The sequence below is a fragment of the Trachypithecus francoisi genome, unplaced genomic scaffold (assembly GCF_009764315.1).
Source record: "Trachypithecus francoisi isolate TF-2019V2 unplaced genomic scaffold, Tfra_2.0 Lachesis_group8, whole genome shotgun sequence".
In the NCBI taxonomy this organism is placed as follows: Eukaryota; Metazoa; Chordata; class Mammalia; order Primates; family Cercopithecidae; genus Trachypithecus; species Trachypithecus francoisi.
Window position 1 is genome coordinate 91006795 of NW_022681473.1, and position 25751 is coordinate 91032545.

Consider the following 25751-nt stretch of genomic DNA (forward strand, 5'->3'; position numbering starts at 1 on the left):
CCAAACCTCCTACTGCCTTCATCTTGGACTTCTCACCTTCCAGAACTGTAAGAAATAAACTTCTGTTCTTTCTAAATTACCTAGTCTGTAGTATTCTGTTATAGCCATACAAACAGACTAAGACAACGAGGTTAAATGAGTTTTCCCATCTTAGCACATTTTATAAGTGATCTGTTCGACACCCTGGTTTTCTAATTTAACCTAGTCCTTTCTTTGTATTAACCTATAGGTATTTAAAGATGGGAAACTCTTTCTCTAGAAGATGAGAGGCAGACTAGTAACTGACAGAGTTCGTGTGTTCTCTTCTGTCTCTTTCTACTTTTGGCAGTGCTCCTTGTTCACTCACAGGCTTGTGCTAGTTTTCTTGTATCCTTAACTCTTGACCCACCTTGTTCACCTTCCCAAGTCCTAACCATTCTTTAGAGACCAGCTTCTTGGATCTGGGTCACGGTATCAGGTAACCCAGGGCACGTCTTTTGGACTTTGCCACAGTAGGCAGTAGGCAGGGTTGGTGTTCTCTTATCAGAAGTGAAGTCAGGAAAGGAATGGAATGTTAAAGAACAAATACACAAAAATAAGGCACAAAATCTAACGGAAGATCACTAGCCGAGGCTTAGAGGAATTAATGAACAGTGCAGGCATCTGGATGACAGCTATTTTGAGGAATCTGTGGGCAGGTTTTCCTTAGGCAGCCACATCTTTTGAAGGTCCACGTTTCTGCCTCTCAAGATGTCCCTTCATGGTCTAAAACATATTCAGCTCTCTCAGCTGGCTCCTGATGCTTAAAGTTTGACTTCCTCAAACTGTTCCAGGCTGCAGTGATCTTTCAGAAGTTCTGTTGCATTTGTTTCCTTTCATGGTTTCATTGGGTTTTTTGATGGCTTTCTATATTATCCTACAAGTTCCATGAGGATTGAGTATTTATGTGCTGAGAAATGTACTAAGTAATTTACAAGCAGTTATCTCATTCCATCCTTTTAAGGGCTTCATTAAGTACTATTGATATTCACATTGTACAGATGAGGAAATCTGAGAAATAACCTCTTAAGGACTCCGTAGATATTAAGTGATGAAATCAGGATTCAGAATGAGAGTGCTTGTCTGTCATTAAAGGCTGTACTCATAATCTGTTATGTTATATCAAATAGATATAACTTACTATTCCCAACAATATTTATTTTCTTAAATTATAAGGCAGATTAATGTTTTTAAAATAAAAATTTGGTTAAAGTGCTGCTTCAAATAACCTGTAGTCTATGCCTGTGGCAGAGACTAATACTTAATTAATTTTAGGTAGGTTTTATTCTCACATAGTCCTTATGACTGAAGAATGGGCTATTCTGTTATTATCAAGGATCCTAGCTAAAACAGTGTCATGTTTAGAGTGCCATGGGGGAGGGTTCTGTGTGTTTTGAGAGAGAACTCCAAGTCTTGGGGAGCTGCACCTGTTTCACAGGCATTTCACGCCATGACTGAGGTTCTCTCCAAGGGGGCTGTTGTTTTTGACAATGAGTTACACTCAGCATCTTGAGGCAGATGAGTCAGGGATGCCTTTCCTTGCCCACATGTAATTCCTGGCATTTTGGTTATTTCTGGACCAACTGAGTAGATGATTTTTCTGAGGCATGTGAGATAGACACAACCTTGAAAAAGGGAAGCATTGCCAAAAACATGGCTTTGTCTGGGTTTCGAGCACATGTTTCATAGGATTTTTGTTCACAGAAGAGTCAGAAGACTCTTGTTTTGTTCACAGGAACAAAAGTTTGTGTGGCCCATAGCAAGCTCCTTATGTCTTTCTGTCCTTGTCCCTCCTCCCCCTTCAGTTGCTTCTGTTTTTTATAGTCTTCAAAGTGTTCAGTCTAAAAACATTATGTTAACCATCCATATGTCAGGTAGACCTTTTTAAAAATATATATCCTTACAGGTTCAGAGATGAATAAGTCATAGGAAATAACTTAAAAGCATCATCTTTTTTTGTTTTTGAGATGGAGTCTTGCTCTTGCCATCCAGGCTGGAGTGCAGTGGCGCAATCTTGGCTCACTTCAACCTCTGCCTCCCAGGTTCAAGCGATTCTCCTGCTTCAGCCTCCCAAGTAGCTGGGATTACAGGCGCCACCACCATGCCCAGCTAATTTTTGCATTTTTAGTAGAGACAGAGTTTCACCATGTTAGTCAAACTGTTCTCAAACTGCTGACCTCAGGTGATCCACCCACCTTGGCCTCCTAAAGTGCTGGTATTACAGCTGTGAGCCACCATGCCCAGCCAAAAGCATCAACTATTGAAGGGTGCAATAGAGACAGATAGTTTATATCTATACCATAGTAAATGCTGAGTTAGAGGTACACGTAGGTATGAAGTGCCTCGTGGACATAAAGTGCACTTGATCTAATGTGGACATCCAGTCTCCGGAAAGATGATACTTGAGACAGGTCTTGCTGGATGAGTGAGAGCTAGCAGGGGAAAGGAGGGCTGTCTAAACAAAGAGCATAGGCATAGTAGGCAAAAGATTGTAATGGTATGTGAGAAGAACTTCAAGCACATTGGTGTTAGTAGAGCATAAAATATGAAGTTCCAAGTGTTGGAGATGAGACGAAAAAAACATGGAAGTGCTACATTTATGGAAAATCTTGCTTGCCTTGCCAAGAGGTTTGAGTTTCATTCTGTGGCTTTGGAAACTGTTTATACAAAGAAATGTAATAGTAAAAACTGTATTTTAAATTAATTATTCTAACTAAAATATGGATGACGAATAGCGAGAAGGAACAAGACCGTAAGGAAGATCATGTGGGTGTTAATTAAAATAGTTTAGCTATTTTAAAGCCCTAAATTATTGCAATCATTTTGAAATACAGAGAAGTCTGTTGTTCTGAAGACCAGATGCTTTGGTAGCTCTTGATGGGATCAAATTATAATCAATAGCAGTCTGCTTCTTGAATATTGTATTTATTAAAAAATCCATTGTGTTATACTAAGTCAGTTTCTAAAAAGTGACACTGTGGTCTTATTGTTTTTTTGAGACGGAGTCTTGCTCTGTCGCCCGGCTGGAGTGCAGTGGCCGGATCTCAGTTCACTGCAAGCTCCACCTCCCGGGTTTTTACGCCATTCTCCTGCCTCAGCCTCCCGAGTAGCTGGGACTACAGGCGCCCGCCACCTCGCCCGGCTAGTTTTTTGTATTTTTTTTTAGTAGAGACGGGGTTTCACCATGTTAGCCAGGATGGTCTCGGTCTCCTGACCTCGTGATCCGCCCGTCTCGGCCTCCCAAAGTGCTGGGATTACAGACTTGAGCCACCGCACCCTGCCTTATCTTTAATTCAGGCTGTAAAATCTGGTGGGTTAGGCCTCTTTTTAGAGAGTTTGATATAAAGAAACCATTCTTATAAATACAAATGCAACTGATTACATGTGATGTCTGTCTAGAACCAAATAAAGAAGAGAGTGACATCCGTGAAGATGACATTATAGATGCTTCTAGAAAAGTCTTAAAGACAATATCAGGTTTCTAGTCAGTAACCATAATTTCTAAATACATTAGCTATTGAGTGCTGCCTGCCCTTAAAAGCACATTTTCTTTCTGGTTTTCCATGTACAGCATGATTGAGCTCTCAGGAAGAAGACCCTTGGCTCGCTTGGTCACATTCATTAATTGTTATTACCTTATGTCTACAAGTAGAATTCGATATACTAAATAATTGAAAAATTCTTCTCTCTGACTAACCTAAATATCTTGGATTCAGTCCATTTCCTTCTGTTGCTTCCTCACTGGAGATGGAGAATAGGTGGTCACCATGTGACACACTTCGATTTTACAAGCGACTAAAAGAACTTTAAGTTATTTCCTTCACGTTGGATTTCCCTTTCGGTGCTCATCATATATTCATCAGAATATCAGAAGTATTTGAACAGTGTCATTTCCATGGAGAGTTGAGGGATCATTTTATGAGAAATGACAGCATCCTTACTCAGAAAAACATTTAGGGATGTGTGTGTGTGTGTGTGTGTGTGGTGTGTGTGTGTGTCTGTTTCTTTTGAGAAAGAATTAGGGCTTTTGAGTCTCAGTGTTTTAAATTTCAGCTTTATGTTATTGTAAGTCAGCTTCATTAAATGTTTCCAGTTTGTTGTAGGTTGATGCTGGACCTCATGTTATGGAGAGAAAATATTTGAGGTATAGGAAAGAACAAATAGATAATGCTTCTTCTTACCCTTTGCATTAAAATGAACTTTCAAATTATTTTTCAAGTATTGTTAGTAATAAAATTAAGTTAAGGTAAAATTTTTCTTTGTATTTATTTTTACAACAATGAATGGATGAAAAGCCATAAATAAGACTGAAGGTGAGGAGAAACTTAAAATCACAAATAATTGACAAACGGGACAGATTGTCACCTTATTCAGTTTAATTAACTGAAAGGAAAATTTCAAGTTCAATTTTTTCAACGTAAAACTGAATTGCATTTGAAGATTTCTTTAAATCTATAGAAATTATAATACCTAAAACTTAATTTGTATCAATTGATGTATTAAGAGTTGGAAGAAAGAATGATAAATTATTAGTAATAATTAATTTTGAGTTTTTGGTGACCACAGAACTAATCTTTTAGGAATGTTCGTAATTCTAATTGATAAATTCCTTCATAAAGAAGAACCCTATTTCTCAAGTCAAGCAGTAAACAGAATTGATAGAAATATTTATTTTAGGTTTTCTCTAGTTCATAAGTTATTTTCACGACTTAGTTTGTAAGTCTCAAAACTGCAATAAATTCATTATTAAAAACTTCAGTTAAGTAATTCTTGAGAAATAATGAATCACCCCATGCCTGAGAATTAATCTCACATTTTACCCACCAATGGCTATTTTATTTTTTCTTTGCAATCCTTTGCAAATGTAAGAAAAGATTAAGCATTGTTTAAGAGTGAGGATTTTGAATTTTAGACAGGTTGTATTCCAGTGAAAATAAAGTAATAGAAAAATTTCAGTCAGCTATACTTCTACATTTTGAAGAAATATCAGAATGTATTCTGCCAAATAGTTCTTCAGGATATTTGAGTTTAATAGTATAAGGTATGACCAGCCCTTACTCACGGACTTGGCATAGTTATAAACATAGTCTTGACTTCCATGAGCTGTACAAGTGATGACATGGGTAATATCACAAGAGACAAGATAGTGACTTGACTTACAGACTGCATTTTTGCAAGTGTTCTGGTCATGTTTATGTGATGTGACAGAGGGACTTATTGATTATAAAGCAGTAGTGAAGGATAACAAAACATCAGCCTTCACTGAGTGCTGAAACTGCACAGTAAAGTAAAATGAAAAGAAAAGGTATGTTTTTGTGACTGAAAATTGAGATTCATTAAGTTTGTAGACTAAACCATGTGACTTGAAAGTAACTAAGTGGCATCTCTACCACCCAGCCTTCTCTTTCAACTACCAAGCTGACAATTTTTATAATGATTTCCATAATGCACTGGTTATCATGTTTGCCTTACAAGCTGACTATTTTCAATGCCAGCACCTTTTGCTTCTTCTTTCCTTCCTTTAAGCCTTTCATTGCCCTCATCACTTAATGTGAAATTTTGATAATGAAAGTTTATTATTGAAATCTACAACCCCAAACTAAAAAGGACAAAGCAGTGCTAAGATAGCTGTTGAAAAGGCAGTAGTAGATATTTTCTACAATTCCCACCTTTCTTACTGTTGATATTGCTACCAATCGATGACCTTATTGCATCTGGGGTCATTTGCCAGCGTACAGGGCTGTAGCACCCATGGCCATCCCTGTGAAGTGTTCCTCATGGGAGATGTGCCTAGGAACAGCTTATACACAGGACCACCAGAGAAATAACTGTTTGTGCTTTAAGTAATCAAATTCTTACCTATACTTTACTCAGTTCTAGAATGTTTTCTAAATATACAATCATGTCATCTGCAAACAGGGACAATTTGACTTCCTCTTTTCCTAACTGAATACCCTTTATTTCTTTCTCTTGCCTGATTGCCCTGGCCAGAACTTCCAATACTATGTTGAATAGGAGTGGTGAGAGAGGGCATCCTTGTCTTGTGCCCGTTTTCAAAGGGAATGCTTCCAGTTTTTGCCCATTCGGTATGATATTGGCTGTGGGTTTGTCATAAACAGTGCTTATTATTTTGAGATACGTTCCATCAATACCTAGTTTATTGAGAGTTTTTAGTATGAAGGGCTGCTGAATTTTGTCGAAGGCCTTTTCTGAATCTATTGAGATAATCATGTGGGTTTTGTCTTTGGTTCTGTTTATATGCTGGATTACGTTTATTGATTTGCATATGTTGAACCAGCCTTGCATCCCAGGGATGAAGCCCACTTGATGGTGGTGGGTAAGCTTTTTGATGTGCTGCTGGATTTGGTTTGCCAGTATTTTATTGAGGATTTTCACATCAATGTTCTTCGGGGATATTGGTCTAAAATTCTCTTTTTTTGTTGTGTCTCTGCCAGGCTTTGGTATTAGGATGATGCTGGTCTCATAAAATGAGTTAGGGAGGATTCCCTCTTTTTCTATTGATTGGAATAGTTTCAGAAGGAATGGTACCCCCTCCTCTTTGTACCTCTGGTAGAATTCGGCTGTGAATCCGTCTGGTCCTAGATTGTTTTTGGTTGGTAGGCTATTAATTACTGCCTCAATTTCAGAGCCTGTTATTGATCTATTCAGAGATTCAACTTCTTCCTGGTTTAGTCTTGGGAAGGTGTGTATGTCCAGGAATTTATCCATTTCTTCTGGATTTTCTAGTTTATTTGCCTAGAGATATTTATAGCATTCTCTGATGGTAGTTTGTATTTCTGTGGGATCAGTGGTGATATCCCCTTTATCATTTTTTATTGTGTCTGTTTGATTCTTCTCTCTTTTCTTCTGTATTAGTCTTGCTAGCGGTCTATCAGTTTGGTTGATGTTTTCAAAAAACCAGCTCCTGGATTCACTGATTTTTTTGAAGAGTTTTTAGTGTCTCCATCTCTGTGATTTTTGCTCTGATCTTAGTTATTTCTTGCCTTTTGCTAGCTTTTGAATTTGTTTGCTCTTGCTTCTCTAGTTCTTTTAATTGTGATATTAGGGTGTCGATTTTAGATCTTTCCTGCTTTCTCTTGTGGGCATTTAGTGCTATAAATTTCCCTTTACTCACCGCTTTATCTTTGTTCTCATTGGTTTCGAAGAACATCTTTATTTCTGCCTTCATTTCGTTATTTACTCAGTAGTCATTCAGGAGCAGGTTGTCCAGTTTCCATGTTGTTTTGAGTGAGCTTCTTAATCCAGAGTTCTAGTTTGATTGCACTGTGGTCTGAGAAACAGTTTGTTGTGATTTCTGTTCTTTTACATTTGCTGAGGTGTGCTTTACTTCCAATTTTGTGGTCAATTTTAGAATAAGTGCAGTCTGGTACTGAGAAGATTGTATATTCTGTTGATTTGGGTGGAGAGTTCTGTAGATGTCTATTAGGTCTGCTTGGTGAAGAGCTGAGTTCAAGTCCTGGATATCCTTTTTACCCTTCTGTCTCCTTCATCTGTCTAATATTGACAGTGGGGTGTTAAATTCTCCCATTATTATTGTGTGAGAGTCTAAGTCTCTTTGTAGGTCTCTAAGGACTTGCTTTATGAATCTGGGTGCTCCTGTATTGGGTGCATATATATTTAGGATAGTTAGCTCCTCTTGTTGAATTGATCCCTTTACCATTATGTAATGGCCTTCTTTGTCTCTTTTGATCTTTGTTGGTTTAAAGTCTCTTTTATCAGAGACTTGGATTGCAACCCCTGCCTTTTTTGTTTTCCATTTACTTGGTAGATCTTCCTCCATTCCTTTATTTTGGGCCTATGTGTATCTCTGCACGTGAGATGGAGCTCCTGAATACAGCACACTGATAGGTCTTGACTCTGTATCTAATTTGCAGTCTGTGTCTTTTAATTGGGGCATTTAGCCCATTTACATTTAAGGTTAATATTGTTATGTGTTAATTTGATCCTGTCATTATGATGTTAGCTCGTTATTTTGCCCATTAATTGATGCAGTTTCTCCATAGCATTGATAGTCTTTACAATTTGGCATGTTTTTAGAGTGACTGGTACTGGTTGTTTCTTTCCATGTTTAGTGCTTCCTTCAGGAGCTCTTGTAAGGCAGGCCTGGTGGTGACAAAATCTCTCAGCGTTTGCCTGTCTGTAAAGGACTTTTATTTCTCCTCCACTTATGAAGCTTAGTTTGGCTGGATATGAAATACTGGGTTGAAAATTCTTTTCTTTAAGAATGTTGAGTATTGGCCCCCACTCTCTTCTGGCTTGTAGAGTTTCTGCTGAGAAATCCACTGTTAGTCTGATGGGCTTTCCTTTGCTGGTAACTCGACCTTTCTCTCTGGCTGCCCTTAACATTTTTTCCTTCATTTCAACCTTGTTGAATCTGACAATTATGTGTCTTGGGGTTGCTCTTCTTGAGGAGTATCTTTGTAGTGTTCTCTGTATTTCCTGAATTTGAATGTTGACCTGCCTCTCTAGGTTGGAGAAGTTTTCCTGGATAATATCCTGAAGAGCATTTTCCAACTTGGTTCCATTCTCCCCATCACTTTCAGTATGCCAATCAAACATAGGTTTGGTCTTTTCACATAGTACCATATTTCTTGGAGACTTTGTTCGTTTCTTTTCACTCTTTTTTCCCTAAACTTGTCTTCTCTCTTTGTTTCATTAATTTGATCTTCAATCACTGATACGCTTTCTTCCACTTGATGGAATTGGCTATTGAAGCTTGTGTATGCATCACGAAGTTCTTGTGCCATGGTTTTCAGCTCCATCAGGTCATTTAAGGTCTTCTCTATGCTCTTTATTCTAGTTAGCCATTTGTCTAACCCTTTTTCAAAGTTTTTAGCTTCCTTGTGATGGGTTAGAACATCCTCCTTTAGCTCGGAGAAGTTTGGTATTACCGATCTTCTGAAGTCTACTTCTGTCTACTCGTCAAAGTCATTCTCCTTCCAGCTTTGTTCCATTACTGGTGAGGAACTATGATCCTTTGGAGGAGAAGAGGTAGTCTGGTGTTTAGTATTTTCAGCTTTTCTGCTCTGGTTTTTCCCATCTTTGTGGTTTTATTTACCTTTGGTCTTTGATGTTGGTGACCTACACATGGGGTTTTGGTGTAGATGTACTTTTTGTTGATGTTGATGCTATTCCTTTCCATTCATTAGTTTTCCTTCTAACAGCCAGGTCCCTCAGCTGCAGGTCTGTTGGAGTTTGCTGGAGGTCCACTCCAGACCCTGTTTTTGTCTAGGTATCACCAGCGGAGGCAGCAGAATAGCAAATATTCCAGAACAGCAAATATTGCTGCCTGATCCTTCCTCTGGAAGCTTTGTCCCAGAGGGGCACCTGCCTATATGAGGTGTCTGTCGGCCCCTACTGGGCCTAATTGTCTCCCAATTAGGCTACACAGGAGTCAGAGACCCACTTGAGGGAGGCAGCCTACCTGTTCTCAGAGCTCAAACGCCACTCTGGGAGAACCACAGCTTTCTTCACCATTGTCAGACAGGGACATTGAAGTCTGCAGAAGTTGTCTCCTGCCTTTTGTTCAGCTATGGCCTGCCCATAGATGTGGAATCTGTAGAGGCAGTAGGTCTTGCTGATCTGCAGTTCGAGCTTTGCGGCCACTTTGTTTACCTATGCAAGTCTCAGCAATGGTGGATGCCCCTTCCCCAGCCAGGCTGCCACCCCACGGTTCGATCTCAGAGGGCTGTGCTAGCAGTGCGCAAGGCTCCATGGGTGTGGGACCTGCCGAGCCAGGCACGGTAGAGAATCTCTTTTTCTGCTGGTTGCTAAAACCTTGGGAAAAGCGCAGTATTTGGGCAGAAGTGTCCCATTTTTCCAGATGCAATCTGTCATGACTTCCCTTGGCTAGGAAAGGGAAATCCCCCGACCCCTTGCACTTAGTGGGTGAGGCGATGCCCCACCCTGCTTTGGCTCACTTTCCGTGGGCTGCACCCACTGTCCGACCAGTCCCAATGAGATGAACCAGGTACCTCTGTTGGAAATGCAGAAATCACCTGCCTTCTGCATCGATCCCACTGGGAGCTGCAGACCAGAGCTCTTCCTATTTGGCCATCTTGAAACAGACCCTCTTTTTTCTTTTTTAATGAAACTAGCAGAAAAGGGGATTCCATAAGCAGATATTCAGTCAAAGGCAGTTCCTGGAATTGGCTCATGTGGCTAATTCTGTAACGTTGACCAAAACACTTTAACCCTTTGAAGAAGGGGGAGTCATTTTTCCTTGAAATGTTAAAACTAAGCAGTTGTGCTGTTTAATGCTGATTTTGAGAAAAGTGTTGTGTTTTAGTCTAGATTCCATCCTCTTGCTGACTGAGTGGCCTGTAATTAATTTCCATGAACCTCATTTTTCCACTCTTTAAGATGGGAGTCAGTTTAAGCATAATCTTCCAGAAATCCTTATTGATAGGAAAATATATAAAATTGGATCAAGAGAATAAGATTGTGAATGAGCCTGCAAACTCTTGAAAATGTTTTGTTTTTCTTACCATAAAATCATAGCGATAACACACTCAATAAAGATGTTAACTTTCATATACATCTTAGGACTATTTATATTGGTATTGAGCCCAGTTTATATCCTTCAGGGCTCTTTGGTCTTGCTCAGTAGAACACCCTGAACTAGGAGTATCACATCTTATCCCTTTCACATGCTCAAGGCCTGGCTCCAGTGCAGACTCCTGCTGCAGTGGGAACCGCAGCATGTATGGTGCAGAGGCTTCAGGGCACATTGGCTCCTCCCATCATGTCTAGACCATGGATGGAGTACTGTACTGTCACCTCTGGGCTCTGGCGTCTCCCGTGACTGCTAGTGGAGCCAGGTGACACTGAAAGGCAGGAGAGTTCTTATTCCATGCGGTGAATTTTGATCAATTATGAGAAGGAACTGGCAGATAAACTTGCTTCTTGCTTGTTTACCCAGTGAACAGCCCCAAGGTGTATTGGTTTTGGACAGCATGGATGGAGATGTGCCACAGAGGTAGAATAGCTAGCTGGCTGACTCCTCATGCTGCTGTGGCCAGCTCAGCTGAGACCACTTGTATTTACCTTCCTTCCTTGTCTCACATCGCTGTTCCTCAGTCTTGCTGTCCAAGATGTGTGCATGCACGCGCGCACACACACACACACACCCCCCAAGCTTTAGCAGGCAAGCTTTGCCTCAGGCAATGTTTTCTTGGAAATTTGAACTAAAGCAGTATTATACATAATATAATATAAAAGTTTAATTTCTACTGCTATTGTTTTTACCTTAGGAATAAGAAAAAAAATACATCTGTTAGTTTTAGTCAGATCCAGTACTTGTTATAAGTGGTCTAAGTAGTCTTTGTTTTGCCTAGTATTTTATCAGTTCATATTTGTTCATCCAAGTTCTTTGTCATCCTAGAAGAGCAGAGAAATCCAAATGCTTGGCATGGAAAAAAGCTTCAGTAACTCTAATTAGGAAATCTTCAAATTCACCCAGGGTGATTTTCCGAATATCTTGTCTGGTATGCAGAGTTATGTAACCCTAGTTTTATTCTTAATTTGATGTCAGAGCCATCAGCTTGTAGCCACTCCACACACTGTCTGCCTACTAATTCTAGTCTTCCTTGTCTTCCCATAGCTACAAGAGAACATTGACAATTGGATGCTGTATTAGTCAGGGTTCTCTTAGAGGTACAGAATATATGTATATGTAAAGGGAAGTTTATTAAGTATTAACTTACATGATCACAAGATCCCACAATAGGCTCTCTGCAAGCTAAGGAGCAAGGATAGTCAGCCTGAGTCTCAAAACTGAAGAACTTGGAGTCCGATGTTTGAGGGCAGGAGGCATCTAGCATAGGAGAAAGATGTAGGCTGGGAGGCTAGGCTTGTCTCTCCTTTTCACATTTTTCTGCCTGCTTTATATTCACTGGAAGCTGATTAGACTGTGCCCACCAGTTTAAGGGTGGATCTGCCCTCTGACTCAAATGTTCTTCTCTTTTGGCAACACCTACACAGACAGACCCAGGATTAATACTTTGTATCCTTCAATCTAATCAAGTTGACACTTAGTATTAACCATCGCAGATGCTGTCATATGCTCTCAACATCATTCTCTTTCTCTCTCAAGGTTTAAAGCACCATTACAAATACCCAGCACCCCCTCTACTTCCTACTTTTCCTCTCTCATCTCCTTTTTTTTTTTTTTGAGACGGAGTCTCGCTCTGTCTCCCAGAATGGAGTGCAGTGGCCGGATCTCAGCTCACTGCAGGCTCTGCCTCCTGGGTTCACGGTTTGTTTGTTGTTTGTTTTTTGAGATGGAGTCTTGCTTTCTCACCCAGGCTGAAGTACGGTGATGTGATTTCTACTCACTGCAACCTCTGCCTCCCAGATTCAAGCGATTCTCCTGTCTCAGCCTCCCAAGTAGCTGGAATTACAGGTGCCTGCCACCATACCCAGCTAATTTTTGTATTTTTAGTAGAGACGGGGTTTCACCATGTTGACCAAGCTGGTCTCGAATTCCTGACCTCAGATGATCCACTCGCCTCAGCCTCCCAAAATGCTGGGGTTACAGGCATGAGCCACCGTGCCTGGCCTCTCATCCCCTCTTTCCTTAATCTCTTTCTTTGTTCACTTTTCTTTCTTTCTTCTCTCTCTTCTTTCCTTTGTCCTTTTTCTCCTTCATCTCCCGCCTCACCTCTCCACTTTTTTTTTTTTTTTGAGGAAATGAAGTGCTGTAGTTTTAATCTGTTGCTTCCTCAGATTGCATTTTACTTTGCAAGGAACATGGAACTGAGAACTAGACGAATTTAATTTTGATTATCTGCCGCGCCTGTCATAAGCTCTATGACCTTGGTCAGATTACTTCTCTCTTCCTTGATAATGTTTTCATGCTCATAAAATGAGGATTTATTATTCTTACCTTGTAGAATTTGTATGTGGAGTTCTGGTATGCAAAGTACTTTACAACTACTGTTAATTGTTCTCCTGGTCTTGGTCAGCACTGAGCATCAGTACCAATCACAAAATGGGTATTTACTAAAAGGTCAAGTTAATGAATGAATTAATAAAAATCTACTTGTGAGCCAGGTGTCAGCATACCCTTAGGAAACTTTCTCTTCTCTCCATTCTAAGTTTTGTTCGTTCTCACCAATTTTTCAACTTTTGTGTTTCTCCTCCACTCTTGCTATCCCATCTCCATTTTTTATCCTTTTCTTCTCATTTTTAAAACAGAATTCAATTATTGAAGAATTTAACAATGCCTAAAATTGAAAAAGGAAAGTGAATATATTATTTAGAAAAGTGAAGATAAATGTGAATCAGTAGCTTAAAAATTCACAAGTATTTGCCTTCAGGTATCAGAACTTTGGAATAGAGATAGAGCAGAGAGCTGGCTTAATTTATAATTTATATGCCTTCACATATGATTAGGTTGTTGAAAACTGTGTATGTCTTTAATAATTAACTTCCACTTATGGAAGATGAATATTTAGCATCCTTACAGTACCACAACCACTACTACTTCAAACATATTTCCCTTCCTGCTACCTTCCAAATATATATCATTTGATTACATTTTTAAAAAGATCAATGCTCGTTGTTCACATAACAATAAATTATGGTTCATAGGTGAACCATATCAGATTCTATGATTACTTTTTTTGCATAAGTTTTTTTTCTTGGTGTCAATAATTGCCTTACTTTCAAATTTTGCTTAATTTTCTGTTTCCAAGTACAAGGATGTAATTACAAAACAAATCTTGGGCCAGATGCAGTGGCACACACCTGTAATCCTACCACTTAGGGAGTTCGAGGTGGGTGGTTCACTTGAGGTCACGAATTTGAGATCAGCCTGGCCAACGTAGAAAAACCCTGTCTCTACTAAAGATACCAACATTAGCTGGGCATGGTGGTGCATGCCTGTGGTCCCAGCTACTCAGGAGGCTGAGGCACAGGAATTGTTTGACTTCCGAAGCGGAAGCTGCAGTTAGCCAAGATGTTGCCACTACACTCTGACCAGGGTGATAGCCTTAATATGTTTAAACATATCACATAATACCTTCTCCATTCCATTTGTTTAGAGACATTTCTCCTGCAACTCTCATCTTAGCTGGTTGCTTTAAAGTTCAAAGCCTTACTTGTCCGTCTAATTTTCTGGAAGATCATATTACCATTATTTTGGGAGTTCCCTGTGACTCTAAACTGAAAAATCTCTTGTTTTTTCAGATCTTGTGCCCAACTTCCTTGATTTAGTCCCTCATGTGAGCAAAGCACACCCCTCAATTTTCTTCTGAGAAATGATACAGAAGCAGTAGAATTTTTGAGGCCTTACACATTTGTAAATATTTTTATTCTACCCTCAACCTGGAATGATAATTTAACTAGAAATAGAAAGCTAGGTTTGAATGAATTAGTCCTCAGAAATTTGAAGGCTATGGATTTTGATTTAATGCTTCTTTTATGCTGTTGAAGATCTATTATTGTTCTGATTTCAGATGATTTTTATGTAAGCTCCATTTTCGTATGGGTTGCTTTTAAGTTTTCATTTTATCGATGTTTTTTAAATCTTTTATGATGATATGCCTTTTGTTTATTTTCTCATTCATTGCACAGTGTACATATTGGGTCATTTTAATATGGAAACTTTAAAAAAAATTCATTCTGGAAATTTTCCTGAAAATTTTTTTTTGGCAATTCTCATCTCTCATTCAGCAGTTCTATTAATCAGATGGGTTTCTGATATTCTTCATGTTTTAAAACTCTATTTTCTGATTTTAATAGCCCTCTTCCCTATTTACATTTAATTTCTAGAAATTATGTTGTTTGATATATCTATTTGTTTTAAATTTTTCTACCCAGAACTGTGTTTTGAGATCCATCAATATTTAATATTTCTCTCTAACTTCCATGTAGCACTCCATGGTACACATCTAACACATTTTATGTACCCTCTAACAAATACCCCAGCTCCTTTTCTGTTCCCACAGATAACACCTTAATGAACATCCTCATTCATGTTTGCTATGGACATTTCTGTTAGCATCTCATTGAGAGATACACCCAGAAGTTGGTTCTTAGGACACACGTACATGTCCCTTAGTAGTGCAATGTTTCCCTGTAAAAGGGCTTCACCCCTCTACAATCCCATCAGTAGTATATAAGGGTTCCTGTGTCTCCACATGCTCTCAGCACATGGCATCATTCAACTTTCTAACTCATATAGCATCCAATTGATAAAATGTAATATCTCATGGATTTAATTTGCTTGTCTCCAATAATGAATGAGTTTGAACAACTCTTCATATGTATGTTACACTTTGGGTTTCTTCTTTTGTGTATTATCCCTTCATATCCTTGACATGCATTATCTGCTTGCTTCTTTCTGTCCAGTTTGTAGGAGTTCCTTGTAAATGCAAATGTGAATCCTTTGGTTCCTAAGAGTTTGATCACCTGGTGGTGGTGGCAATGATGTAACTGGGAAAGCAAGAGATATGGTGAATTATAATGGTACAACCCTCTGGAAAGAAGCCATATGGGGATGTCTGGATTTCAGCAGATTGTGGATGGGGGAGTTGGTGGAGAATGGGTTGGAGAGATTAAGAGTTGTTGGGTGGAATCACCCAGAGGAGAGACATTGCTGTGCAAGCCACACCAATATTCTCACCAAATTGAGCTTCTGGATGCTAAGATCCCTCGGGCCCCGGGTAATGCCTAGATAACATGGGGTGGATTGTACTAGCAACTGGCCCTTTTGAGAGTCAGAGGTGGTGATGCTGCTGTGGGCTGCCACTCTAGGCAAGGAGTACATCCCACCATCAGAGGAAGAAGAAGTCTAATTAGGGGTGGTAGTTGGAGCTACCTCTAATCCTCTTATGTATTTTCAGGGCCTAGCACCATGATAATTTATCAGAATTCCTCATGTTTTTGGAATACAAACAGCTATTGGTTTTTATTATTACTTAAGTTGAAGGATTTCTCAAAATAGTGCTTATTGAGATAATGGCTGTACTAACATGATAACATAAATAGTTGCTTGGGAAATTTCACAATATCCTATGTGGCAATTAATAATATTGAGACTTGAAAATATCATGAATCAATATTAATGATATTTTCTTTTACTACAAAGAAATGTAGAAATATTTACTTATTTTTTAAAACTTATAGTAACATTAAAATGAAGGTTGCTAATTAAAGTATTTAAAAAAGCTTTCTAGTAGTCTTTTATAGAAAAATGTGGTTAGATAACATTTTCATAATTTATGTCTACTTATGATTAAGTATGGTAAAGTCTGTTCTTCATGTTTGGTACTTGCTTGTGGTCAGTGGAAGACATTGGATTGGCATCTTTTAAAACAATAGTGTGTATTCTGGGCTTTTAGTGTACCCATCGCCTGAATAGTGTTCACTGTACCCAACAGGTAATATTTCATCCTTCACCCGCCTCCCACTGTTTGGAGTCTCCAGTGTCTATTATCCCACTCTATATATTCATGTGTACCCATTTTTAAAATTTCACTTATAAGTTAGAACATACAGTTTTTGGCTGTTGCTGAGTCATTTTTCTTAGGATAATGGCCCCCATTTCCATCCATGTCGCTGCAAGAGACATGTTTCATTCTTCTTTATGTCTGAGTAGTTTCAGTATTCCATGGTGTATATATATCACATCTTAAAAAGCCAATTATCCATCGATGGGCATTTAGGTTGATTCCATGAGTTTGCTATTGTGAATGCTGCTGTAATATGAGTGTAGGTAACTGTTTGATCTAATGATTTCTTTCCCTTTGGGTAACCCCACCCAATACTGAGATTGCTAGGTAAAATGGTAGCTCTATTCTTAGTTCTTTGCAAAACCTCCATACTGTTTTCCATAGAAATAATTTATATTTCCACCAACAGTGTATAATCATTCCCTTTTCTCTGCAGCCTTGCCAGCATCTGTGGTTTTCTGACCAACCATTCTGACTGATGTGAGATGGTATCTCATTGTGGTTTTAATTTGCATCTCTCTGATGATTAGTGACATTGAGCATTTTTTCATATGTTAGCTGCTTGTGTGTCTTCTTTTGAGAAACGTCTATTCATGTCCTCTGCCTAGTTTTTAATAGGGTTATTTGTCTTTTTCTTGTGGAGTTGATTGAATTTCTTGTAGGTTATGGATATTAGCCCTTTGTTGGATGGATTGTTTGCAAATTCTTTCTCGCGTTCTGTAGGTCGTCTCTTTACTTGTTGATTATTTCTTTTGCTGTTCAGAACTTTTTAGTTTAATTAAGTTCTGTTTGTCTTGTTTTGTTTTTGTTGCATTTGCTTTTGAGGTTTTAGTCATAAGTTCTTTCCATAAGCTAGAGTTTTTCCTAGTTTTTTTTCTAGGATTTTTTTTTTTTTTGACGGAATTTCAGAGTTTCACTCTTATTGCCCAGGCTGGAGTGCAGTGGTGTGATCTTGGCTCACTGCAACCTCCGCCTCCAGGGTTCAAGCCATTCTCCTTCCTCAGCCTCCCAAATAGCTGGGATTACAAGTACCCGTCACCATGCCCAGTTAATGTTTGTATTTTTAGTAGAGATGGGGTTTCATCATGTTGGTCAGGCTGATCTTGAAGTCCTGAACTCAGGTGATCCACCAGCCTTGGCCTCCCAAAGTGCTGGGATTACAGGCGTAAGCCACCGGCACCCGGCCTTCTAGGATTTTTATAGTTTCAGATCTTACCTTGAAGTCTTTAAACCATCTTGAGTTAATTTTTGTATATGGTGAGAGAAGAGATTGGGGTCCAGTTTCACCCTTCTGCATATGGCTGTCCAATTTTCCAGCATCATTTATTGAATAGGGTGTCCTTTCCCCATTATGTATTTTTGTCAGCTTTTTCAAAGATCAGTTGGTTATAAGAGGGTGTATTAATATATTTTTATCTTTGTGATATGCCTAAAGTCTTATAAATATTTGACATTTTTAAAATTAATACAAACCACAATTTTAAGAGTAAAGTGGACTCTTGGAGTTTGTGCTACAGTAGTTTCCTTCCATTCCTCATTTGAGTGTATAAAATGTACATGTGGCCTGACCATGGTTAGTAAGTAATAATGTGAGCACTATGCCCAAAATAAATGCAGTGTAGATTAGAAAGCCAGCTGATTGCAGCCCCAAATGTAGCTTACTTTTCACCAGCTAGAATTGGGTCTGAGAACTAATTCACCATTTTTGAGGATATATTTTATTTAGTCAGTAGTTGCCTTCTGTCTCTGTGTCTCCTTTCTCTGTCTTGCCATCTTTATCTGCATAGACATATAGTAAGTAACGGCAGCAACCATGATACTAAAAACAGTACTACACTTTATCTTTTATCTTTTATCTTTTTTCTTTTATCTTTTATCATTTATCATTTATCTTCTAGAACACCCAGTTCTACCTCACTCTTCATCTTTTTTTCCATCAAGATTGTTATTTTATTGTGGCTTTATTTTAAATGATTACTTAATTTAAATGCACTTACTGTGGATTGACAGAAAACGTCCCATTACAGTATTAAGTCTCTATTTTTTTAATAATGCCATATCAATAAGAAAACAGTGATCATGAACAGCATTTAGGAACAATTCATGAGTTTTTTTCCCCTTCCTTTAGCAGCACTGATCTCAGAGAAAATTCTTAGTTTGATGTCCACAACAAGTAACACAAGAGACAAGAGGTAGCTATATGGGGTTACGTTACTAAGTCCAAATAAGACTTGGCTTACATGAGCAGTAAATCATGGCTTTTGGAGGAGATGTGAGTTGCAAGGTAAAGTGCTTTTTGTTTTCTAGAGCATGGTTCCCTAGATTATAGCTGTCCTTCATGTGGCCTAGTCTTTTATCGCAGCTCTTTAATTTTATGCTTAAACTGAATGTGCTTCTGTTATCGACGCTATTGGAACCTTAGAGATCTTTTTTTTTCTGGCCTGGTGGTGTGAAGGGGCAGGGTTTGAATAAGAGTCCAGGAAGTGGTTCTCAGAATGATTTTTGTATTGCCAGAAATGCTGATGTATTGGCCCCAAATTAACATTTCCAAAAATGTCACCCTACACAAACTGAAAACAAAGATACAAGTGTCGTCACCACAGCTGTGCACTCTCTTCCTGAAACCAGTTTCTTCCTCTTCTGTGAAAAGTGAGAAATTTTAAGCGTCTATTTAAAGATGAAAGGGAGTCAGTTTTCTGTACTATACTGTAACCCAGCTGGTTGCTCACTTAGTGGATTTGAGTTAGGACTGTTTGTACAGATTTGTCCCTTGTACCATGGATAACAGTTTGTTGAACAAATAGAATGTCTGTGAGGGTCTGTGGTGGCCACTATTATAAGAAGAAGAATTTCACTTATTAAATATTTATCGAGTATTCATTCAGTATTCCATTTTAAGGTAGATGGGGGTGTATACATAAAATCTCTGCTGTAAGTAGAACATGAACCATATTAGAGACCCATATATATATATAACTACATGAACATTCAAAAGGGAGAGAGTTGAAAGAAGGGAATTATGAATGGCATTTATTTGAGCTGAATGCTAAAAGTAGATATAATTTGAATGTGTGGAAATTGGAAGAAATGAGCATTTATGTCAGAGGGAATGACCTAGAGAGAGAAAAGAAAAAAGGATCATGGATAGGGAGCTAGTGAGAAAGAACTTTAGAAAGGTATGTTGCAGGGTAGTTGTGGGCATGAAGTGCCAGATTAAAAAGTAACATCCACCAAGCACAAGATGGGAAATTCGCCAGGGTATCTGCACCAACAGTGAGTGGAGAGGACTAGCCTCTCTATCCTGAACCTTGGGCCTCTCGTTTCCTTTGGGTCAGCTATTTCATATTTTGTAATGTGAGTTTCTTAACACACCTTTTGTGATGGAATCCTACTCATTTTCTAGTTGTGTTTATCTTAGTAGGACTACATTTTCTCCTTAGGTAGTAAGAATTATTTGAATAGTTGGATTTATTCCCTTCCCCCATTTATAGATGGTAATACTTTAATGTACAAACATCTCAGTACTTCTTACATGGTCTAAAAGTGACGTGAACTCTTAAAGCAGAACCGTACTTACTCTTCCTTTTCAGCTCAATTTTACCAGCTCACTTTCTAAAATTCCACACATGGAAAGGATTATGATGGGTGCTTGGAAGTATAACCGAGAAGAAAGTTAAGAGTGCCAATGGATCAAAATAGCATTTTCTAGATAGATAAACCTGAATCTGACAACCTCAGAATAGCAGGAAAATCCCTTAAGCTGGAAGATTTTGCTTCTCTTTAATTAGGTTCAGTTAGGTTCAAAAACCTTAATTACTTCTACACTTGACAAAAACTGCAATTACTTCTGCACCAGTCTAATACTTCCCTCTCTCCTCTTTTCCCTTCCTCTATCCACCCCATCTATTCATTGATTATTTTTAAGTAACCTCTTCTAGGTATTTATGCAAGTAATGAAGCAAAGCATTATGTGTTACAAACACATAATGAACTTGTTTTAAAACAAAATCAGTTCCAGAATCTCTGGAAGGAGAAAAATAGGAATCTGCATTCTGAACATGCTTATAAACACCTAATTTAGGTGATCCAGAGGTCGCAGTTTCAGAGACACTGAAATAAAAGAAAGGAATAGTACATCTTTGGCCAATGAAATTTATGATTGTAGTTAATGAGTATTTGTTTCATGTGGACTTATAAATGGAAAAGACATATCCGGTGGATACAGTATTTATAGTTGTAGAAGATTATATGCCTAGGTACGTCCTCTTGCCTTCAGTGTTTCATTCAATTTGCATTTCTGTGGAAGCATGCCATAGGATAAAAGGTAAAGTTACTCCCTTCTCGCTAGTCCCCCTCCCAGTTGCTCCCCAAAACTCCAACATATCAGGAACAAAGGTCACCTATTAGAGTTATGTTCAGAGTTTATGGTACAGAGGTCGTTAATCCTTTCGATTTATTTGACTTTGAATTTTCTTATTTAATTATTTGAAACTACCAGCATTTAAAAATCTTTTTCTCCACGTCAAGAATGAGTCATTTGATATTTCAGGTGTCTTCTGTGGCTGAGAAATAATATGATTCTGTGAAAAGATTCCATGTGACTGGTTCTCCAGACATTATATATTGACTCATCTGAATCAACAAAAAGCCTAAGAAAGACATTTTTCTCGGCCGAGACGGGTGGATCGCGAGGTCAGGAGATCGAGACCATCCTGGCTAACACGGCGAAACCCCGTCTCTACTAAAATATACAAAAAACTAGCTGGGCGAGTTGGCGGGCGCCTGTAGTCCCAGCTACTTGGGAGGCTGAGGCAGGAGAATGGCGTAAACCCGGGAGGCGGAGCTTGCAGTGAGCTGAGATCCGGCCACTGCACTCCAGCCTGGGCGACAGAGCGAGACTCCGTCTCAAAAAAAAAAAAAAAAAAAAAAAAAAAAAAAAAGAAAGACATTTTTCTCTTGGTCACATCTCAGACCTACTGGATCAGAATATATTGTTAAGAGTCAATTATAGAGCTCTTGGTGGGACTCGCTGTAGCCAGCCTGGCCCCTACCCACACTACAGTTCCATTTGCTCCAAAGGAGATGTGACTTGCCTTTTTTGTTTATACATGTATTTCTCACTGCAAGGTGGAAAGCTTTGTTGAGAGCAGAGTACATACTGAAATGGCTTGTTTCACTTCCATCTTCCTATTTTTACTAAATTAAGGTTTTACACATAGTTGGGACTATCTTTATGAAATAATTACATGGGACTTTGATGGGAATGGTGAAAATCAGTGTTTTCTGGATGCTCTGAATTAAATATTTTTTGTTGTTATTGCTCTCTTTTAGGATGGAAAGAAGAAGTTTGACAAAGAAAGTGAAAAATATTATTCTATCCTTGAAAAGCATTTAAATTTGTCTGCAAAGAAAAAGGAGTCTCATTTACAAGAGGTAAGCTTTTCCAACTGAAATAATGGAAAAGGCATTAAGTCATATAAAGTCAAAATTTCCGAAGGTAAAATTATCTCAAAGCCTGCTACTATTTAATAAAATAATTATGATAGTAATAGCTAAATTAATTGAGAACTTACTATGGACGATACTTTAAACACATTGTAACTGTTCTAAGTGAAGGATTAATATCTCTTTCAACAATGAGAAAGGTTGAAACAAGATATTTTCCTTTTTCTTCTTTTTGAGCATTTTTAAAGGGACAGGACCTATTAAATTCATGTTATGGCCTTCATATTAAATTTAAAATACCTGTGACATTGATTTTAAAGCTTTGCTTCAGCATTGGGAGAAAGATAGATACACAGCTACATGTTTTGTTTTATTTTATTTTATTTTATTTTATTCTATGTTATGTTATGTTATGTTATGTTATTTATTTTATTTTTGAGATGGAGTTTGGCTGTGTCGCCCAGGCTGAAGTGCAGTGGCGTGCTGTCAGCTCACTGCAACCTCTGCCGCCCGGGTTCAAGCAGTTCTTGTGCTGCAGCCTCCTGAGTAGCTGAGATTACAGGCACATGCCATAATGCCCAGCTAATTTTTGTATTTTTAATAGAGACAGGGTTTCACCATGTTGGTCAGGCTGGTCTTGAACTCCTGACCTCAAGTGATCTGCCTGCCTCGGCCTCCCAAAATGCTGGGATCATAGGCATGGACCACTGTGCCCAGCTGCTACATGTTTTTAAATCTCAATGATTTTATATCAATTTTCCTTAAGAACAAATGAATAAATATTTTGCTCACATCTACACATCTAAGCAGTTTGTTTCTTCCCTCTGTCCGAAATATATTTCATTCTTCCCATTGGTAGTGTTTTAACTATAATTCATAAAATAAAGGCTAGTTCTTTTACTAAGGAATAATGTAGTTCCAATTTCAGTGTCAAAGTATGTCCAATAAATAAATAAATAAATAATAAATAAATAACCAGACTCCCTTGCCATTGTTACCTTGAGAACAAAAACAAAAAAATGTGAAGCAGCCATCATCTCTCCTCTGTCTCCTGGTGTACACTGAAGTGAACACCATTAGTAGGGTGTTGTTGGGTAGCTCACCCACAGCTCACCACTGTTGCCTAAAAAGTGATCAGGAACCACATGCAGTGTTCTTTAGTCTCTTCCTTCTCTCTCTTCACTTACAGATGTTGTAGTCCAGAGCCTCTTTCCTGATCCTTCTGCTAGGAAAACCTCCTCCCTTCCCGAACTGCTTTTCAAGTTCAACCTGTTCTTCAGCTCTCTTTATTCCTTTTCTTATTTCTCCTACCTCTGAGTTCAACCAGAAGGCATGCTTGACAACTCAGAGTACCACAAAGTTGCTACAGCCTCAAAAAGAAATAGTGTGATTTTGGCATCTGATTCCCTTTTTTTCAACAGGCATATGTTCTCATCGACAGTATCAAATTTCTTTATTTAAAGATATTCAACATTGGGAAGTTTTGTTTTGCTTAATATTAATATATGACTTCATCAGTATGCTTTCTGTTATTAACACATACTATTAAAAATAGTATAATTTAATATATAATTGTGTGCTTGTAGAAAGATTTTGATACTAAACTGATGGAAGACAATCTGCCATTAAGAAAAACTAGATTTCTATTTTAAATTTCTTGGACATATTTAACCTTACTGTATTTGGTACTGCTTGCTGTAATTTAATACTGTGTTTACATGTACCAAATGTCTTAAATGATCATGTTAAGACCAAATGTCTTAATACCTTGCACTAGAATAAACCTAAGAGAGAAGGGGGTTATGGTATGAATGTGGATGTAGTCATGTAGAGAGACACTCATCTAATTATCATCAGTACATCATCATCTACCATGCCCAGGGCTATGGCCAGGCACCTTTTTACAAATTGACTAAGGGAAAATTAAGCGTGGTCTTTAGAGACTCTAAAGAACTTTAGATTCCTGATAAATATGAGAAATCATTATTTGAAGATACTGCTTAAACCATCTTAAGGAAATGATAACGTTATCCTGATTTTAAAGTGCTCTAGAGAATATATCCCAATTTTCCCCGACAACTTAGCTCAATATTTATTACTTGCCTTGCTCTAACAGCTTAGGCTATGGTAAAACAGAAAATACATTCTGGTTTCATATTTAAGTGGAGGCTGAAAAAGATAATAGCATAGTAACATCCTCCTCCCCACCTCACTCCACAAGTACACAGACAGTTCTTTTCCGGGAGATACATCCTAGAACACAACACAACTAACACATTGTGTTAAGGTAGCTTCTCAGGGGTATATAATGTAGACAAGGCAAAATGTAGCTTGGGTCCCCCCCGCCCCCGCCCCTCTAGGAATCAAACCTGTTGTAGAGAGATGCTGCCATAAACATATTTAATTCTGTGACATGGTATTAAAAGTCATCTGCTCCTTTCTAGAACAGCTCTGATCCTTCTGTCAGCCCCAAGCTTATTAACTTGTTCTCATAAAGGCCCTCTGTGCCTTCCTACCTGCACAGCTGATTCCTTAATCATTTTGTTGATGAAAAGTAAGTGGCTGCCCGTTTCCAGGACTGAATTGAAGGGTCATCTTTTATTAACAAAATCCCAAGACCATCAATTAGGCCATTGGAGTAAATAATTGGAGAATCAGAAGCAAACTTTTCAAGATTATAGGCTTTATAGTGAATGAAAAGAAGTAATATTTGTTATGTAAATAAATAATTCTTTTCTAAGCATAAAAGGAAGGTATCATAAAGGAAATGTAGAAAGACCTGAATGCATAAAAATAAGTAATCTGTTTCAAAAGACATTAAACCAAATTAAATGTCAAACCATTAGGGAATGTAAACAACATATGATATGGGGTTATCATCTCTTATATACAAGAAGAGTTTGCCAATCAGTGTCAGAAAGGTAAACACTTCAATGGAAAAAATGGGCTAAGGACGCAAACAGGCATTGACTAAGGAGGAAATATAAGTTATAATAAATATGGTTAGCTTGAGTGCCACATGTATTTGAAAATGCAAATAACAACATGTCATTTTCAATTTGATAAAGATAATATCTATTGTTAGTGAAGGTGTAGGAAACTGGGCACACTTTTGGTCTCATTCTTAAGGTAAATTTGACATTGTGTTTCAACAAACCTGAAACATGCTAGGTAGTTGAGGCGATTTTTCTTGGTAAGAATTTACCCCAAAGAAATGATCAGAGATAAGCATAAAAATTGTGTAGATATTGTTTAAATATTGATACAAGAATTATTCGTAAGTCCAGAAATTTAGAAATATTTGAAATGGCACAAAGAATGATTGGGGTAAATATACAAATGTAGTTTGACCAAAAATGGAGTGTGATATGTTGAAAGTTTTATTTGGAGAATCATTTAAAGACATTGAGAAATAGTCATACAAACAGGAAAAAAGCAGATTGTAAACCAGAATATACAGTATTATACCAGGCTTGTTTTAAAGGAAGTTTGTGTGTGTGTGTGTGTGTATGTGTGTGTATGTGTGTGTGTGAGTGTGTGTGTGTCACATCAAAATATTAACAGTGGAATTGCAATTCTTACTATCTTCACATTTCTCTGTCATAGTAACAAATAATGAATCAGCTTACAATAACAAATATTTTTATATTTATAATTAGGAAAAAAGTAAAGAGGAAATAGATTCCCTTTAGACATCCAGATTTTGGTTTTTCCACCTATCACTAACTACTCTTTCAGTAGGTTCCTCTTGAGGCACCTCCTAAATGAAGTGAAGTCCTTAGGCATAGTTCTTATATCTCTATTATTATC

General features: G+C 38.1%; 1 protein-coding gene across 1 annotated transcript in view; it reads left to right on the forward strand.

The window, feature by feature from the left end:
- Positions 1–25751, forward strand: part of ARHGAP42 (Rho GTPase activating protein 42) — a 315746-nt gene that overhangs the window by 206055 nt on the left and 83940 nt on the right. Inside the window, exon 5 of the mRNA XM_033204701.1 lies at positions 21828–21929. Coding sequence (XP_033060592.1) covers positions 21828–21929 — 102 coding nt within the window. The remainder of the gene's footprint in view (positions 1–21827; positions 21930–25751) is intronic.